The following is an 18390-nucleotide window of genomic DNA, read 5'->3' as shown; positions in this document are numbered from 1 at the left end:
TATAAATTTATTTTCTTTTTATTTTCATGAGAAATATGCTCTTGTATGTATCCGGAATACTAGCTAAAGTGGAGTGATATATGTTTATCTAAAAGTCTATATATATATATTATCAAATAATTATTTTTACTTCAACTATTGCATGGAAAAATATATTTTATTTGAAATTTCTATTAAATATGTATTTAAATCAAATAAAAGTTTATATGTTATTATTATTATTATTATTATTATTATTATTTTCTAAAACACTTTAAAAATTGCGTCCGAACAAATTCATAACTTATGTGAATAATTAATTAATGGGCCTACAGCATTATGGGCTATAGCTTCTCTTAATGACTTTCATTTTCTGTAGCCCAACCATTAATTTACTTCATCCGGGCCCAAATGTTTTGCTAATTTTATTTTGGCCCAACACTATGCATAATCTTGATGGGCTTTATATATATTATAGAGATTTTATGTGTGTATATATATATATTTTAACATAATATCTTAAAAATATTTTAAATCACGCTAATATTATTATTAAATCGTAATACGTTTCTTACTTTTATTTAAATAGTAATATTGCTATTTAAAAAATGGAATTATGGGCAACAGCTTTCGGACATGTAACAAACAACACTTGTCCAAATCCCTAAATTAGGTCTTCGTGGAAAGAAAAAGGTAACTATACTGCGTCATACCAAATTACTAATTTGCCCCTTAATGTATTGTTTTTGCAATCTTGATTACGACACTTCAACTTTGTTACCTTTTTTTATTTCTTTTACTAAATATATTTTTCCCCTATATTAAAAAGTACTCAATAATTAGCATAATTTAAATTATTTTAATAAATACCTTTTTCCTATATTAAAAATATTGAATGATTAATTACTCATACAACATTAGAAAACCTCGAATTCCATGATTGTGTATGGCTGCCATCGGACGGCTGAGATTACACGTTTGCCATTACTGAAATGAAATCAAGCCGTTGGATCGTCTGTTTTGATTCACGCTTCACGAGATTATGGTTTATATATATATATATTTTCTTTGATTGCTGGATTCTTTTTCATATCTAAGTCAAATATTTATTTAAAAAATTATTATTGATAAAATCAATATCAATTGAAGTAAATTTAATAAATATTTTGCTTATATAAATCTGTTTGTATAATTCTAACATAATTTAATATTCATTGGTCAACAGTAAAGTAAATGCCCTAACATAGATATCAATAAAATCAGTTTCCCCTTTCACAATATATTTATTAAATTGGTCATTTAATTCGATAATTAAATTCGAAATAATGTAACTTACGGTCATATATGTGTGTGTTTTATATCTATTTCTTTTTTTCCCTCTATGATTAGAAAAATGATCGAATCTTTTTATCTATTTATTGAAATTGTATTTGTTATTGTTTTTTTATTTTAAAAAAATATATTTTATGAAATGAATTAACAATGAAATTATAAAAATTAAGAGCAACGCACTATTTATTTATGAAAATCAAGGGATATATTTGTTTTTATTTTCAAATAATAAAATGGTTGTCAATAAAAACTACATTATATTTTATAAACTGATCATTCATTATAAAGACTAATTTTCCTTTTTTTTCATGAAAAAATCTATATTGGAGTTCTTTTTTTTTTTTTTTTTAAAGCATAATTGCATTTTTATTATTATAATGATAATAATAACTTTCAAAACACAGTAACCATGTTAATACATGCACACGTATATTTAGAAAATGTATCAGGTGAAACTTTTAATTAATAATCTATTGATTAGCGCTATCCAATTATTCTATTACAATATTTTATATGTTTTGTTAATTATATGTATATAATTTGTGAAAAGTGTGTTATATTTTTAAAATAAAAATAATAGTTGAATAGTTTTATATATATTTTTTTGGAATAAAAAATAAATATGTAATTGAACAATATAATCTATGTTTTTTTTATATATATATTTTTTATTTTTATTTTATAAAAACATGTTATTTAAATAAAAACACAAAACAAAACACACAATTTATTTTTTTCAGATACTGTTTACGAGGCAAGATTATTTTAGGAAAGAAATTAAACTTAGTCAACCTTTCAATTATACAATCCATCAATAAGGGTAAAAAAATCTCAATTAAAAATCAATAATTACCCCAGTAATAAATGGGCTAACCATATATCTTTTCCAATAAGGCTTAAAGACCCGATTTTGAAATCACTCATTTCGGCAGCATGGCTCAACGGCACTCTCTGTGGTTATTATTTCAAATTAATGATTTAAATAATTGGGAAACAGCAACGCACTCCTCCATAATTACTCCACTTTACCAACGAAAAAGATTAAAAATTTTTGAGATTATCTTCTGGGCTGCATCCATCTCAAACAAAGCCGCAATCTTTTCTTATTTTAATTTTTATAGCTCCTGTGGATATACACAAATAATCCTTACACAAAATTGTCTGCAGTTTCTTCCTAATTGTGGTTTGGACATCGCAGTCGTTCATTAGCTTTGCCTGAAATTTGAGGAAAAAAAAGGGAAAAGAGAAAGGGGCATTTGAATATTCTGTAATATTTGTTTCTGGTAAAAGGCGTCGTCTTGAAGGCTGAGGCCTTTTGAATTCCCCACTAAATTTATACTTGGGGGTTGCGCTTAGTTGCTTGGTTGCTTTTCTTCGCTGTTTTTGCTTTAGCCAAAGCGTGGGTTTATCTGTTTGTCCGTTCATTTCTTGATTTTTGATTTTGATTTGGATACTCTGTAATAATTCCGTCGATGATGGCGTGTTTGAGATGGAGAGTTCTTATGCCTGTAGTTTGTCTTCTGGTTGCTTTATGTTCTTCTTCTTCCTGGGGATTAACAGACCCTCGTGATGGTAAGGATGGATTGTTAATGTCTTGGTCTGTCTTTTTTCAAATTTGTGTAATAAATTGTTGGTTTATTTGGACTGATTTTTGTTTCCAGTTTATGCAATAACTCAGCTGTATGCTTTCCTCGGCTCGCCATTGCTGCCCGGATGGATCCCCGGCGGCGACCCCTGTGGGCCGCCGAGCTGGCAGGGGGTCGAGTGCGTGAATGAGAACATAACTGCTGTGTATGTTTGGATTGATTTATGTTTCATTTTTTTAAGGTTTTACCTGGTTTTGATTGTGTTTGTGTTGTTCTTGGATGTTAGAAAGCTAAGTGGTGCAAATTTGGGAGGTGTGTTGCCTGAAGATTTGGGATCATTTGCCTCGATTATCTTGATGTGAGTCTTGTTCGAATTCGATAAATCGATTTGCAGCTGTCAAATTATCCAATGTTCAAATATGCATTGTAATGTATGATAATCTTTGTAATGTAGTGATTTGAGTAACAATCACATTGAAGGCAGTTTGCCGACAGTTTTGCCGATCACTCTAAGGAGCTTGTAAGTTTTCAGACATGTTGTTGTAATGATTTTGAGAAGAATTATTCTTTGATTCACTCTGTTTTCTAGGTTTCTTTCGAGTAATAACTTCACGGGGCGCATCCCCGATACTCTGTCCTCATTAGCCCAGCTGACCGATTTGTGAGCTCGAATTGTTCCTTTTCTTCATATCCGATTTTTCTTGTTATAATTCATGAAGTGATTTCCCTTTTACCGATTCTTTCACAGGTCGCTGAATCACAATCAGCTCATCGGGCCGATACCTGATTCATTTCTACCGCTTACTAATTTGATTAACATGTAGGTGCTTTTAGTTTGTAGAAGACATTGGGTCAAATTCATTTACTTTAAGGTTAGACTTATGATCAAATTTGAATGAATGTAGGGACTTATCCAACAACGACTTGACCGGAGCGCTTCCTTCCTCGATGGGGAATTTGACTGCTCTTACCACATTGTAAGTGACTGAGTCTGGTAGCAACTTTTCTTTTCTTACATATGATTCATTCCTTTGTTCGAATGCAGACATTTGCAGGACAATCAGCTCTCAGGATTGCTTGATGTTCTTCAAGATCTTCCTCTTACAGAGCTGTACGGTTCTTCTATTTTATGCACTTAGAGGAGATTTTTACTCTTCTACCGTAGTTTCTTAATGTCATACGGCTGTTCGGTTTCGGTTGATTCGCAGGAACATAGAAAATAACCTTTTTTCCGGACCAATACCCGACAAGCTGCTAAGTATTCCCAGCTTCAGGTGACATATTTCGAATCTTACATTCATTTTTGTTGAACTGTTCCCGAACTACTCGCTAACTTCTTCCTTACGTACGGTGCAGAAAAGATGGGAATCCTTTTAACACTACCGTATTACCGTCGCCGCCGGCCTTATCTCCTTCATCCCCTTCCGTTGCTCCTTCGCCTCATTCAGGAGCTGATATTCCTCATTCTCCACCATCTTCATTCCCGGATTCGGGAAACAAAACGAGCAAGAAAGTCGTTGCAAATAAATTCGTGTGGATTAGTATTGCAGGCTTGCTTGTAATTGTGCTCGTTTTGGTATCGTGTCTCTGCATTCATAGATGCTGTAAGGCAGCTGTAACCAGCGACAACGATAAGAGGGTCGAAACAACTGACGCCCCACCAAAGACAATGCCGAAGCAAAACCCGTTATACCAAGCGAAGAAAGGTGATCCGATATGAATGCCTTCGCATTTCGATCATTTATGCTTATTTGAGCTGCTTTTCTTGATTTTTTTTAAGTCTTTGAGCAGCTACGGAGAAATCGAGCTCTGAGCCCGTGATTGGTAGTCGGGCGAAGAACACCGTTCTAAATCCGGGGAAAGATCACAATATCGACATGACAATGTTGGATGTTGCAAACCCGCCTCGTGCTCGACCCCTCCCGCTTGTTCCGTCTGAAAGGATCGTTGCTAATCCTACCTTTTCGCCTTTAACATTGGGGGAAAATTCGTCGAAGATGATCGAAACTGCCAAGTTCTTTACTATTGCATCTCTTCAGCAATACACAGACAGCTTTTCTCAAGAGAATCTCATCGGGAAAGGCACGCTTGGCGCGGTGTATAGCGCTCGCCTTCCCGATGGAAAGGTAAATGCCGCATCTCGATTTTCGATAAATATCGTGTTGTTGCGTTGCATTAGGAATCGAAAGTCGTACGGTGAGAAGAAATCGATTTGTCCAGGTTTTAGCTGTCAAGAAACTGGATAATGCTGCTTCGGGGCATCTTAGCGATAGCGAATTCCTTGAGCTGGTGTCGCGAATCTCCCGATTCAAACATGAAAACATACTCGAACTTGTCGGCTATTGCCTCGAGCACAGACAACGCCTCCTTGTCTACAATTTTTGCAGGAATGGGACGCTTGACGATGCGCTGAACTGCGATGACGAGATCAATAAGAGGCTTTCCTGGAATGCCCGTCTTCGCTTGGCTCTTCAAGCTGCGAAAGCTCTCGAGTATGTCCTGTCCCGTGCCGTCGACTTTTACCTGTTAATTTTCGATTTATAGGCCACCAAATTCTCACTTCCCTTGTCCCTTTGCAGATACCTACACGAGGTGTGCCGGCCACCGGTCGTGCACCAGAACTTCAAGTCGTGTAATGTCCTGCTCGAAGATGATCTCACCGTACGGATTTCCGATTGCGGACTTGCTCCTTTGCTGCCACCGTACTCCATGGCTCAGGTGAATCCTGTCTTAACAATCGTACGAAATTTTTTATTTTGGAATGACTTGAATGCTGGCTTAACCTTCGATTTCATCAGCTGCAAGGTTCGGGTTATGGCGCTCCTGAACTCGAGCAGGGGAGTTATTCATTGCAGAGTGATGTTTATAGTTTCGGAGTTGTCATGCTGCAGCTCATAACGGGTCGGAAATCTCTCGACAGGTTCGGAAACCTCTAGAATACGATTCCTTGTTGCTTATTACGACGACTTCCATTAACTCCTCCGGCTGTTCAAACTCAGGTCTCGTCCACGATCAGAGCAGAATCTTGCGAGATGGGCGTTCTTGCAGCTGCACGATATCGACTCACTGTCGAGAATGGTTGATCCTTCACTCAACGGCACGTATTCGTCGATGTCCCTATCACGAGTTGCAGACATAATCTCTATGTGTATTCAGGTTCTCTTCTCCTCTATCGTCTTCAATCTTATTCTGTGACAATCGTCTTCAATCTTATCATCTTCAATCTTCCATTGAATGAACACATCTGATGATGTTCTTTTGTATTTTGTTGTGTAGCCTCAGGCTGAATTCAGACCACCAATGTCCGAGATTGTCCAGAAGCTTTTACAAATGGTCCAGAGAGATTCCTGACCACATAAGACATTGCAAAGAAAACAGCCATGGATTTGTTATCATCTATTCAGAATTCTGTTTCTTCCAAATTTCAGAACAATTTTATGACTGCAGTTGTTCTGTGTATTATATTTTTGCCTTTCTTCTTCAGATGTTAAAACCAGTTCATTTGTAAGCATTGTTTTGTATAAAGAACTTCTGTTCTTTTTTGTGTCACTCCAGAAATAACTTCTGCTCAAAACCCTTGTTGCCATTTTATTCATTTTACATTAATCATTAGTCCAGAATATAATCGTGGTGCACGTTACATTGTCTTCAGTGTTTTTTAAAATTTGAAGTATAACTAATGGTGGACAAGAAACATGTACAAGATTGTGGTGCACATGATGTATGGTCTTCATAAGTGCCTTCCCTCAATCAACTTCCTTTCAGACTCATTTGTCCTATTGCAAACACTCTTCTGCAATAAAGAACACATTTTTATTTTAAAATCAACTTTTTTTCTTTAGTCACTGCATTAATTTCAGAATTCTTTGCTGGGTCATAGTTGTAAGTATAATTTAGTCTGTTGCAGATTATAATTTTGATTTGTGGAGCTGTCCACATCTCCCAAAGGAGAAAATTTCTACAATTGATTTATTAAAATATTAGAATGTCAATAAATAAAATAAATATGGGCTACTTTGGGTGGGGTGAGTGAGGGTAAACTATAAACATTTCTTACATGGTTGGAATGTCTCCGCAGGTCATGGGTGCAAAGAAAGACAATTGCAAAACCCCTTGTTGCAATAAATTAACCATTTTCCAGTGTAAAGATTGATTCTTGGCACTCTTGTCGGGAGGGGTGAAAATCATTGCTGGCGATGATTGGAAATAGCTGTTGCAATGCTGCAACGGGGGCCGTATCCAGACAGAGGGTAAACAGTATAAAGGGAATTTCATTGCAGTGAAGGGATAACTCGAATTTTGTCTGCATTCATGTCGGTCAATCACTGCAGTAAATGTAGATGTAATCCCATGGCGCGTCTGTGTAGGATATGAAGAGAGCGGAATAAAAAAGTGGGCGTGTCCCAGGTTTTTTTAATGTATTTTATTTTATTTTTTTTGCTGCTTTTCGCCATACCTTTCTTTTCTTGATGGCCACTGTTGAAATCTCCCCTCCTCCGCTCTGAGAAAACATTTCCCCTTTTAATCGCGGTTACCGTTTGGGACATACCTATTTTTCTCGCAGGGTTTTTTTCTGATCTATTTTTGGGAAGTGGAGATTGTTTGTGGTAGTCCTGTCCGTCTGTGGCTGCGCTCTGGTTTCGGGATTCGGTTTTTTTCGGTGGGGTCACCGACCGACGACGCCGTGACTCCGGTTCGCAGATTCCGGCGTTGGTTTGGGGAGAATGGCGAAGCGTGGTTACAAATTGCGTATCCTCTGATGGAATTTTGGGGGTTTAAGCTGTGTAAATGATTGAATCCATTAATTTGTTTATTTGCTCTCTGTGCGTGGAATGTGATGCAGTTTTGATGATCGGGTCTCAATTTTGCGTGGTTAGGGTTTCCGTTTGAATTGCAGAGATCTGAGATTGTGCCCTTCTGTTTGAATGGCAAGAAAATTAGCAATACAGAAATGGAAGAAGAAGACGATTGTTGTTCCTTTCTTCAAGTCGTCTTCTTCTTCTACTTTCATGGCTGATTGGGAGTTTCAGCTCATAATGCTTATTGTTAAGATTTTTGGTTTATGATTGATGACATCAGTTAGATTTGGTAATTGCAATGTGACATGATGATGATATATGTGTTTCATTCTGGGATTGCTGCCTCTTATTGTTTGCATTATATTTTTCGAATCTTTGTTTATGTTTTAGGTGGATCTGTTCATACTTAGCTGATGATAGTTTCTTGAACTTATGTTGGAGATTTCTTGTCGAATCTTGCATTATTCTTCTTCCTGCAAATTGTTCTTTCTTTGACTCAGTGTGATTTAGAGGAATTTGTCGCACATGCGGGGAATGTAAACTGTTTGAGCTTCGGGAAAAAGAATTGTCGAGTTTTCATTACAGGTGGCGATGATCAGAAAGTGAATCTTTGGTCTATTGGAAAGCCAACATCTGTCGCGGTTAGTTCAGTAATCATTGTGAAATTTAGCATTTATTTTGGCGCTACCGACAAATATGGAGTTATGTAGTTTAGTTTAACCAATCAAGATCCTCCGAGCTTTGTAGATTATGTTGTGATGCAATTGTCAATGGCTGTGCCATATTAAATGACGTGGCCGATAACGTAGAGGAAATATCTTTATAAATATCTGGCAAATTTAGTTACTAAGTAAACGCCGTTGTGACTACTTGTATAAAAGGCCTGTTACTAGATGAGCGACGTGGCTAGTTCAATCTTGAATGATCTTGTATTATTAATATGTGTAATTACCGAATGTTTTTGTCATTTCACATTCTGAGCAGTGAAATGGCAGAATGTGAATATTAATGAGAGATATTTTATTCTTTATGGCCATTTATCGTTTTAATGGGACACGAAAAATCGCTGCTGTTTGCTAAATAAGAGTTGACCTTTTTCACTCGTTATGCGAATCTTTGTCAACTTCGGTTTTATCTTTGCACTTGTATTCTGTTGCAATGTTCCGTTGCATATTTTATCATTACCGACTACTTTTGTTATCTCTTTTTGGGTAAAACTAAAGGATTTGGCCTCTGATTATTGCAGAGCCTGTGTGGCCACACGAGTCCAGTTGAGTCTGCGGCTTTTGATTCCGCGGAGGTTTTGGTCGTAGCTGGATCTTCCTCTGGAGCCATAAAGTTATGGGATTTGGAAGAGACAAAAAGTAAGTTCATTTACTAAATTCGAATGCATATTATTTGACGAATATAAATGTGGTTTCTTTTGTTAGTATAAATTAGGATTTTCATTTGCTATGTTTCTATTTATGACCTCTGCCCGACTGATGACAACATCGTTCTGTCTGATAATGTTCTTGAACTCTAGTGGTTCGCACTCTTACGGGACACAGATCGTATTGCACTGCTGTTGAATTCCATCCATTTGGTGAGTTTTTTGCATCGGGTTCCATGGATACTAATTTGAAGATATGGGATATCAGAAAGAAAGGGTGCATCCATACGTATAAGGGTCATACTCGAGGGATAAGTACTATAAGATTCACTCCTGATGGCCGTTGGGTAGTCTCTGGTGGTTTCGATAATGTTGTGAAGGTATTGCTGCCTCCGTTTCTTGGACAATATAACTGTAATTCATTCTTTTACGCCCTGCTCAGTTGTAAAACATTTTTTTATTTGCACAGGTTTGGGACCTGACAGCTGGGAAACTTTTGCACGATTTTAAATTCCATGAAGGACATATTCGATCAATAGAATTCCATCCTCTCGAGTTTTTATTAGCGACAGGTTCAGCAGATAAAACAGTCAAATTTTGGGATCTGGAGACATTCGAGATGATTGGATCTGCCAGACGAGAGGTATTTTGAATTTACTCGATTCCACTCGTATGATTTCAAAGCTGCATTTACACGATTATTGTATGCTGATTATTGCTCTTGAAGTGTTCCATTTTTCTAAAATTTGTACGTTTCCTCGCTCAGGCTACCGGTGTAAGATCAATTGCATTTCACCCGGATGGAAGAACACTCTTTTGTGGACTAGACGACAGCCTAAAGGTCGTTTTTTGAACCCTAAATTTCTTTGGTTTTCCATTTTGTCGAAAATGTTTTTTCAGTGACCAATCTATCTCGACTTCCAGGTTTACTCATGGGAACCTGTAATTTGCCATGATTCTGTTGATATGGGCTGGTCTTCGCTCGGAGATCTTTGCATACATGACGGGAAACTTTTAGGCGGTGCATATTATGAAAATTCAGTTGCAGTTTGGGTGGCCGATGTTTCGGTATTTTGATTGTTCACTGTCATTTATTTTTCTTCGATTTTTTTGTCTGTTTTCATTCTTGAAGCCTATTCCTTATTCATTCAAGTACCATTTTATTGTTAGCTTATCGAGCCATACGGTACAAGATCAGCAACCGACGAACATAACCCCGCCGAGCAGAAAGGCGATAATGAGGAAAGTCCTCTGGAGAGCGACGAAAGCTGCGTAAAGTCAAAGTCAAACGACCAGTCCGATGCCCAAGATAGTGAGTCCAAGGAAATTAAAACTATATACGTTGACCGTGAGTATTTATACATGCATGTCGCTTTCATCTTTTCGCATCATTTTTTCAACTCGACACTACGCGTAATGTTCAACATGTGTGAAGTTGCAGGCGTAAATTCTGTTTCTCCAAAGACTGTCGACCCTGTCGATACTCCTAAGGTTGTACGTTCCTCCGATTCCAAGGATGTCACTAGCGCCGCAATTCAGAAGCGTGGCGCTGTTACAAATCAGCCTGTGAAAGCAAATGCAACCGTAAAGAACAGATCTCTCGTTATTCCCAACATTGTGCCGCGCGACAGTCCCGATGGAAAAGACTCCGTCGGGTCTCGACGGGAATCCGTGGCCCCAGCTAAAGCCAGCAGTGGAATGTCTGCCAGGCTGTCTCATGGCCGAAGGCCCCGCTTCGGGATGGATAGGATGTCGGTTTCTCTCGACTCTTTGCCTTCTGAAAATTCGAAACCTTATTCAGGTGTTAAGAAAGATTTAGACATCCATAATAGAGTGGTTGCCAATGAAAATGCTAAGGAATCATCCGAGGGGAAACCGTCGAACAGACCTGTTGTGCAGAAGCAATCGAATATAGAAGACGTCGCAGAAACTTTAGATACATCATCATCAGAAACAGCATCTGGTATGCAAATTCGTTAGTTATTACCCTCTTTGATTTAATACGGGTGTTCATTCGTTCAAGTCCCTGTGTTGATTTAGTTTTCGTTTCAGGCGATCAGGCTGCAGATTCCAATGAGGTGGCGAATCCCGTGAAAGTTGTTAATGGAGGTTGCTATTTAATGTCGTTTTCTTGTCGTAAATAAGAAATGGTTTTGTACTTATTCACTTGCTTCGATACTGGCAGTTTCTGTTGTGCATGGAAGGACTCGCAGTTTGGTCGAAAGATTCGAAAAGAAGGAAAAGCTTTATACTACTGTGACTCCCGAGTCTCCGGAACCTCCTTCGATTCAAAAGACCGAGAAAGAATCTGGTGCAACCGCCGAACCTCTGGAAACTCCTCGAATTCCGAGGCCCAACATAAGATCCGAACTACGGGAAAATCTCCGAATTCAAAAGCCTGATAGAAGATCTCGTGTGAGCGCCGAATCTCCAGAGACTCCATCGACTCCAAAGACCGGTAATGGATCTGCTTTTGAAACTCCGCTGTCTCAGGTAGAACTTTCTTGAATTTTACTTTCGCTGCATTGCCTGATTTTCTCATCTCGGTTACTGAACTTTTGAACAATCTATCTTTCTTTTTATCGATCTTTATCTTAACTAGTTTTTCGAATACACACTGAAGCGCGATCAATTTGGTTATGCCGGGCGACAATGTTACCTAAAATGCTTTAAGCTGATATAGACGTGATCATTTTATGCAGAATCGTGACGTAGCAAGGGAAGAGTCGGCGCTGAATGATGATAACGTCATCGAGAATCTAATGCAAAATCATGATGTGCTATTGAGCACGTTTAGGTCCCGGTTGACAAAGTTACAGGTAATTTTTGTGGAAATTCTATCGGCACGTGCTTTAGCTGTGATTCGGTTAATTTTGGCTGCTGTTACTTGCGCTTTGTAATAATACATTTCTTAACTACACTCATTGTCGCGCAGGTCGTACGGCATTTTTGGGAGAGGAATGATCTTAAGGGCGCTGTAAATGCCGTGAAGAAACTGCCTGACCATTCGGTGGGTATTTCTCATTTTCGGACCATATAATTTCATTACAACCGAAGTTTTCATTACATGTTTTCGCTCAAGCAGGTACAGACTGACGTAGTTGGCATTCTCATCGAAAGGTTGGATAAGATTACATTGGACCTATTTTCTTGCATACTTCCGGTGCTTTTACGATTGTTGGAAAGCAAAGTCGAACGGTAACTTTCTCTAATATTCGGACAACACCTCTATTTACCAATAAATGGGAAACGGGGTATTAAAAAAAATGTTTTTACGGGCAGGCACGTTACCGTTTCTTTGGAGATGCTTCTGAAGTTGGTCGCAGTGTTCGGCGCAACGGTTTATTCGACGGTTTCAGCACCTCCGGGAGTCGGTGTCGATCTTCATGCAGAAGAGAGGTACTGATGTCCTTTTGCGAACATATAAAATCAGTATTCGAATTGCCATATGTTGCGCTAATTCTGAAAAGTTTGTTGTTTTCTTTCGTCACAGGCGCGAATGCTGCAAGCAGTGCTACGCGAACCTTCAGGACATATGCGAAAAACTCCCCGAACTTGTCGAGTGAGTATAAACATTTCTTTCTAAGCACAGGAACAGCGTTCTTCGTCCTTAACGACTCTTATGTTCTCGGCATTGTAGGAAGGGAGGTTCTATAGCGAGATTCGCGCAACAATTAAACCTTGTACTCCAACAAGCTTAGCGACGGGCTGGCGATTGGAATTCGGCATTCGGTATTCGATCCATCGTCTTCTCCTAATTAGATTTACATCAGGCATACTGAAATTTTGTCATGCTGGATGTTTTTAAGGTTGTCTGTGTTGTTGGATATAGAGATATATCTATATATAGATACATATAATGCAGCCATTGTTGTCCATTTTGAGCAGCAGGTTTCCCTGTAAATTATCTGCCGTTGTATGTATGTCTCTGTCTTTACTCTGAAAAAATTTGGCAGCTAAATTATATCTTAAATTCAGATTCTATTGATTGATGTATTTTTGTGCCTCAGATTTTGGAGAATTGTTTGAAATAATATGAGATCGATTGTAATATTATTATGAGATGAAATCGGTTCTAATGTATCGTATGAAGTCGTGTTTATTAATTCAATTCATATATAATCGTGTTGTTAAATTATAGCCAAAGTGGGTCCCACTTAATTTAATGACGTGGGATCTGGAGTCTTGGTCCCGGGCCCTTTCAGAAACAATAATCCGCCCTAGAAATATAATCTTAATCTGCAGAATCAGTATTTGAACTGAATAAGGATATTATTCCATGGCGGATATGGATTTTACAATTTGGAGAGATTTAAGGTAAGCCAAACCTATATATATCTATTATAAATGTACCATATTCTTGGATGGATATATATAATTTGTATATTCGCGCGCACTCTTCGATTTTCGCGCTTGGGTTTTTGACGTCACGTAATTCGCCATTGTTGCAGATCCCATCAATTTCTTCAAAGTATCCTCTCTGCTCTCCTCGTTTTTCTCCGCGCCCTTCTCGAACAGTTTTTTATTCTGTCTCCCGAATCGTTTGAATCAACGACGATACAACCTTTCGCGATTTTCCCCTATTGTTTCGTAGTAATACCATAAAAAACCACCCACCAAATAAAACAAAAAAAACCTAGAACATCCTTTTCCTATTTAACCCACAATTCCACTTTTTTCCCCTCCGATATTTCCGTACACGTGGACGGCGATGGTCACCGCGGCGGCGGTGCCGGCGAACGCGTGGGGCACGTGGGAGGAGCTTATCCTGGGCGGGGCTGTGGTGAGGCACGGCACTCGAGATTGGAACGTGGTCGCGTCGGAGCTTCGTGTTCGAACCCTTCATCCCCATTCCTTCTTCACCCCCGAGGTTCATTTAGTTAATGCATCGATTATTTTATACGCACATGTATTGTGTGTTTACATTTGGTAATTTTGTTTGAAATTTAAAAATCTGCTAATTATGCATGCATGATGGATTGGGAGGAGAGTTACGTTCCTTTTGAGGATTAGGGCTTTGGTCTGCTCTCGTATGGGAAAAATTGGGGAAAATCATATCCAAATTGCCACATGTATTTTTTCAAATGAGAGAATTGATGTACATAAATGGCGTCGACATAATTTCGATTTTGATCCCAATTAGGTTGACTTGGAGTTGTGTGGATTCATTAATGGATAAAAGGGGTTGGTTGGTCTCTGTCTTTGTCAATCTTTTGGCAAGAACTTGTGCCTTTCTTTTGGGCTATATGGCAGGCATTGATGAGGGAGAAAGGTGGGGTGCGGGGGTGGGGTGTTGTTGCCTATTACTTCTGTTTTTTTTAATGGCTGTGAATTGGTATTGTAGTTAGGGTTGGTCATGGAAATCGATTTCATGTGATGTCTTGTTCGCAAGGGCGAAAATGATTGATTAGGGAAATTTTTTCTAAATACGAATACGTGTGAATGTTGTGGCTATATTAGGACCACTGTGGCAGGATGTTTGGCTTGTGGTTATGAAATTTGTTGCGTTTGATGTGTCACAATATGTGATGAGGGGATATGTTTGATTTTAAGCTTTTTAGGGATCAAAAGTACTAATGATGATTAATTTGCTATAATGGCAAGTGTTGTTTTATAGATTCACTTTTTTTTTTTTATTGTAAAGACGAATGTGAAACCAAACATTGCTAAGAATTGTGTAATGATTTTGTGCTTGTGCATATTTTCTTGATCTGTTTACTCTTGCTATGTCGTACAGTTTTCATATGTTTGGTAAATATCAAAATCCTGCTGTAATTTTGCAGAGGTGTAAAGCCAAGTTCGAGGATCTGCAAAAGCGTTATGCTGATTCGACGTAAGTTTTATATGGCTTTCTTACAATTTGAGTTCCATTCTTTATGTCTGGATAAGACTAGTTTTGTGATAATCCTTCTAAGACTTCACCTTCTCTTCCCGAATGTTTAGAGTAGTTTAAAATGTTCTTCTTCTCCATTTCGCTCCCTGTTTTTCTCTATTTTCGTTTCGCTTGTTTGAGGTTGTGTGAAGTTAATTGACAACTGAAAAATACCTCAGGGGCCTATTTGAAGAGCTGAAAAAGCAACGGGTGGCTGAGCTGAAGCGAGAACTCGCGAAATCTGAAGATTCAATAGGGTTAGCACAAATGAACATTTTTGCAAAAAGCATATGAAACTAAATTTACTGCCTGGTTTTGTTTTACCTGCTCGAATTCATCCTCGTATACAGATATGGTCTGAGAATTTGGGATTCACTATTTTTGAAAATCAGGCTTGTTGAGTTTGTTCTTATTCAAGATTTTGCCGAGTTTCTAGCCTACTAAATGTTTCGTAGTAGTTTCATGTATAACATCTGTGCGCACTTAAGTTTGTTGATTACTTATGCTGTAGCTGGTTGAAGTCCTCGTCGTAATTGTTTTCTTTTTGTTATTAAACGCAACTTGTCTCTCCATTGCTTTGAAAATTTTTAACGCGACTGTGTTTTCAGGTCACTTGAGTCGAAAATTAAGTCTTTGAAGGCTGAGAGACGAACTGAATCGCCTCGGCCTGTGTTGAATTCGGATGACAACAGGAAGTCTGTCTGCAAAGAGACATCAAAGGATGAAAAAACCTCTGCTGATCTCCGAACAACAACAGCTTGTCTTCCGGCGCGCCGTGATGTGGAGGCTTATGCGAAACCTGATGTTTCGAAGCAGGGCAAAGAGTTCAGCTTGGAGAATGGAGTAGTCGCTAGTTATGCAACTGTAAGAAGAAAACAACGAAGTCAGAGGAAGCGGAAGATATGTCATCAGACGGTGAAAGAAGGGATCGACGCGGAGATTGACAAGGCCGAGCCTTGTAATGACTTATCGACTGAGAAGAGGGAGGACGACAATAAAAGGTTAGTAAAAAACGACAACATTACATCTTCCAACGGTACGTCTAATGAGAAAACGAAAGATCGTAATCCGAAAGCCAAAAGGAAGATCGACAACAAGAAAGATAGTAATCCAACAATCAAAACGAAGATCGACAACAGGAAAGATAGTAATCCGGCAGTCAAGAGGAAGATCGACAACAGTAGGTGTTCTGGAAGTGAATTAAAAACGAAGAGAATTAAAGGAGATATCCGAGAGAGCGACAACATTCTATCATCAAAGGATGTTCCGATTCCTAAGAGGAAGAGTCGTAATCAAGACAACATTAGGCCTTGTAATATTCCGAGCATCGAAGACGGGAGCATCGAGGAGAGCGATATTGTCGATCCATCTAACGGGGCATCGACTGCACCGAAGGCAACTGCGAAAGAACCCGCCGTGAGGGACATATTCAAGTCGATTGCGAGCAGCGAAGCTGCTACAGTTTTCCGGCATCGAATGGACAGCCAGGTACGGACTAGAGCTGGTAAACGAGCCGAGCGAGCTCGACTCGAACGTGTACTAACACATTCGACTCGGTTCGTTTAGGATTTGAGCTAAAATTGTGCTCGGGCTCATTAGACTCAGAATTCAAAACTTCAATCAAATTTTACACATAATATATATATTTTAATATAATTTCATATTTTATTTTATTCATAATTTATTATAATTAAATATTTTGATATAAAAAAATATGCTTAACATTTTTTATTTGTTTGTTACTAAAAAATTGTTTTCTTTATTAAAATAAAATATCATATTATTTACTTTTTTTTTTTTCTATTTGGGAGTGTATTATATCAATATATAAAATGATACAAATATGTCATTACTAACCAGCTCAACCGATTTTATAAAAATAATAATTTTTGAAATCTAAGTTCAGTTTGTTTCTCTCTCTAAAAATGAGTTCAATAGTGGTGTTAGGTATTTTCAATCCACCAACTGTATAATTTAACTCTAAAAATATAGTTATATTATTTTTATTTAAATCAACAATTCTATTTTTTACTCCAAAAAAAAATTCTTCGAATGTTTTATTTTATATATTAGTTTAAATTATCTTTTAAAATCTACAATTAATATTATTTTTTAAAAAAATTAACATACAAAAATTTTAAAAATTCAAAAAAAAAAAAAAAAAACAGAAGATAACACCAAAAATGGAAATGCTACGGTACGATACAATTTTTGGTGTTATACTGTAGCATTTTCACTAAATATGGAGTGCATTTGAGAAATTTATCTCCATTTTGTGCACCAAATTTCATATTTAGTGTATGATTGGAGTTGTCCGTAACGAGTTACGAATCTCAAGTCAGTTTGACTCTCAAGCTATCCGATTCGTTTAATACAAGACCAAGAGCCATTTCGAGTTCGAGCTACATTCTACTAATCAAACTACGTATACAAATGTTTTCGACACACAGAAACGCGCGAGGTACAGACGGGTCGTCAAGCAACATTTGGACATGGACACAGTGAGATCAAAAATCGCCGGGAAATCGATAGCAAGTGTGAAGGAACTCTTCCGGGACTTGCTTCTGCTCGCAAACAATGCCCTCGTGTTCTACTCGAGACGCACTCGCGAATACAAATCCGCATTCGCTCTCCGAAACTTGGTCATGGAAGAATACAGACAACATTGCAGCATGGAATCTTGCAAAGAAGCTTCTTCCCCGCCATTTCTTCCGCCTTTCAACGCTCCTGTGAAGCCAAGAAGTGCACGCCCTCGTCCTCGCCCTTGTCTTCGACCTGAGTCCGGAGAATGGGCTGCCCGAAAATTGAAAGAAACACCATGTGAATCTGAAACTAGTGAAGTGAATTCATTAGTTAATGTTAAGAAAGGTGTGAAAAGAGTGGGTGAGGTTAAGGTTAAGACTGACCTGCTCCCGGTCGGTACACACCATAAAATTGTTCATTCGAGACAGCGAAAAAGATTTAGAAATTAAGAATTTATTCGTCACTGTAATATAATGTAATTAATCGATTTTTAGAGATGACAATGGTTCACATTTTATTTCAATACAATACAAATAACAATATTAACTTAGCTATATAATAATAGTTTCTACAGAGACATCTTTTATATTAATAAAAAACAATATATAATATATAATTAACAGTACACTGCTGTAACGAACTAACTGAGGTTAATTAAGCAACACTATAATTAGTATGTGAAAATCTATAATAATAATAAAACTTAATTTTTTATTAAAAAAAAAACAAGAAAACAGCCGAAGGAATTGTGTTTCTATATATATATATATATTATATTGAAAATTTTATTTATATTTTATTCTTCTAATTGATATATTCAATTACTAAAAAATAAATTTGATGAACTTTACTAAAAGCAGTTAACTCAACAATAGATTTTATACTATAACTTATATTCATTTTTAGGTCTAATGAAAGCGTTGTATG

The 18390-nt window shown here is 37.5% G+C and overlaps 3 protein-coding genes across 6 annotated transcripts; all 3 read left to right on the top strand.

The window, feature by feature from the left end:
* The first annotated feature begins 2368 nt into the window (after positions 1–2368).
* Positions 2369–6471, top strand: LOC127249885 (protein STRUBBELIG-RECEPTOR FAMILY 3-like). Its single transcript, XM_051272940.1, has 16 exons — positions 2369–2883; positions 2973–3102; positions 3184–3255; positions 3352–3417; positions 3487–3558; positions 3646–3717; positions 3803–3874; positions 3943–4008; positions 4106–4171; positions 4254–4603; positions 4689–5023; positions 5118–5389; positions 5477–5615; positions 5696–5817; positions 5897–6053; positions 6174–6471. Exons 1-16 carry the CDS (start codon positions 2784–2786, stop codon positions 6246–6248), a joined length of 2166 nt encoding a protein of 721 aa, XP_051128897.1. The 5' UTR covers positions 2369–2783; the 3' UTR covers positions 6249–6471.
* Positions 6472–7048: 577 nt separating this feature from the next.
* Positions 7049–13064, top strand: LOC127249747 (katanin p80 WD40 repeat-containing subunit B1 homolog KTN80.1). Of its 3 annotated transcripts, XM_051272701.1 has the most exons (18): positions 7049–7304; positions 7462–7646; positions 8207–8337; positions 8943–9060; positions 9222–9448; positions 9538–9711; positions 9835–9909; positions 9993–10136; positions 10239–10416; positions 10504–11031; positions 11121–11177; positions 11254–11561; positions 11771–11887; positions 12004–12078; positions 12154–12266; positions 12351–12467; positions 12562–12630; positions 12709–13064. In XM_051272701.1, exons 2-18 carry the CDS (start codon positions 7622–7624, stop codon positions 12767–12769), a joined length of 2517 nt encoding a protein of 838 aa, XP_051128658.1. In that variant the 5' UTR covers positions 7049–7304; positions 7462–7621; the 3' UTR covers positions 12770–13064. The 3 variants fall into 3 exon arrangements, with proteins under 3 accessions (XP_051128658.1, XP_051128659.1, XP_051128657.1); XM_051272702.1 differs by lacking the exon at positions 7049–7304 and having other exon boundaries at positions 7332–7646; positions 10510–11031; XM_051272700.1 differs by lacking the exon at positions 7049–7304 and having other exon boundaries at positions 7332–7646.
* Positions 13065–13339: 275 nt separating this feature from the next.
* Positions 13340–17981, top strand: LOC127249822 (uncharacterized). Of its 2 annotated transcripts, XM_051272836.1 has the most exons (6): positions 13340–13385; positions 13520–13938; positions 14852–14901; positions 15120–15197; positions 15549–16428; positions 17391–17981. In XM_051272836.1, exons 2-6 carry the CDS (start codon positions 13780–13782, stop codon positions 17910–17912), a joined length of 1689 nt encoding a protein of 562 aa, XP_051128793.1. In that variant the 5' UTR covers positions 13340–13385; positions 13520–13779; the 3' UTR covers positions 17913–17981. The 2 variants fall into 2 exon arrangements, with proteins under 2 accessions (XP_051128793.1, XP_051128794.1); XM_051272837.1 differs by having other exon boundaries at positions 13358–13938.
* The last annotated feature ends 409 nt before the right edge of the window (positions 17982–18390 follow it).

Source organism: Andrographis paniculata, unplaced genomic scaffold (genome assembly GCF_009805555.1).
Source record: "Andrographis paniculata isolate CXL003 unplaced genomic scaffold, ASM980555v1 Contig36END, whole genome shotgun sequence".
Classification (NCBI taxonomy): Eukaryota; Viridiplantae; Streptophyta; class Magnoliopsida; order Lamiales; family Acanthaceae; genus Andrographis; species Andrographis paniculata.
The sequence above is the reverse complement of the archived record's forward strand: the minus strand, read 5'-3'. Positions and strand labels throughout refer to the sequence as shown.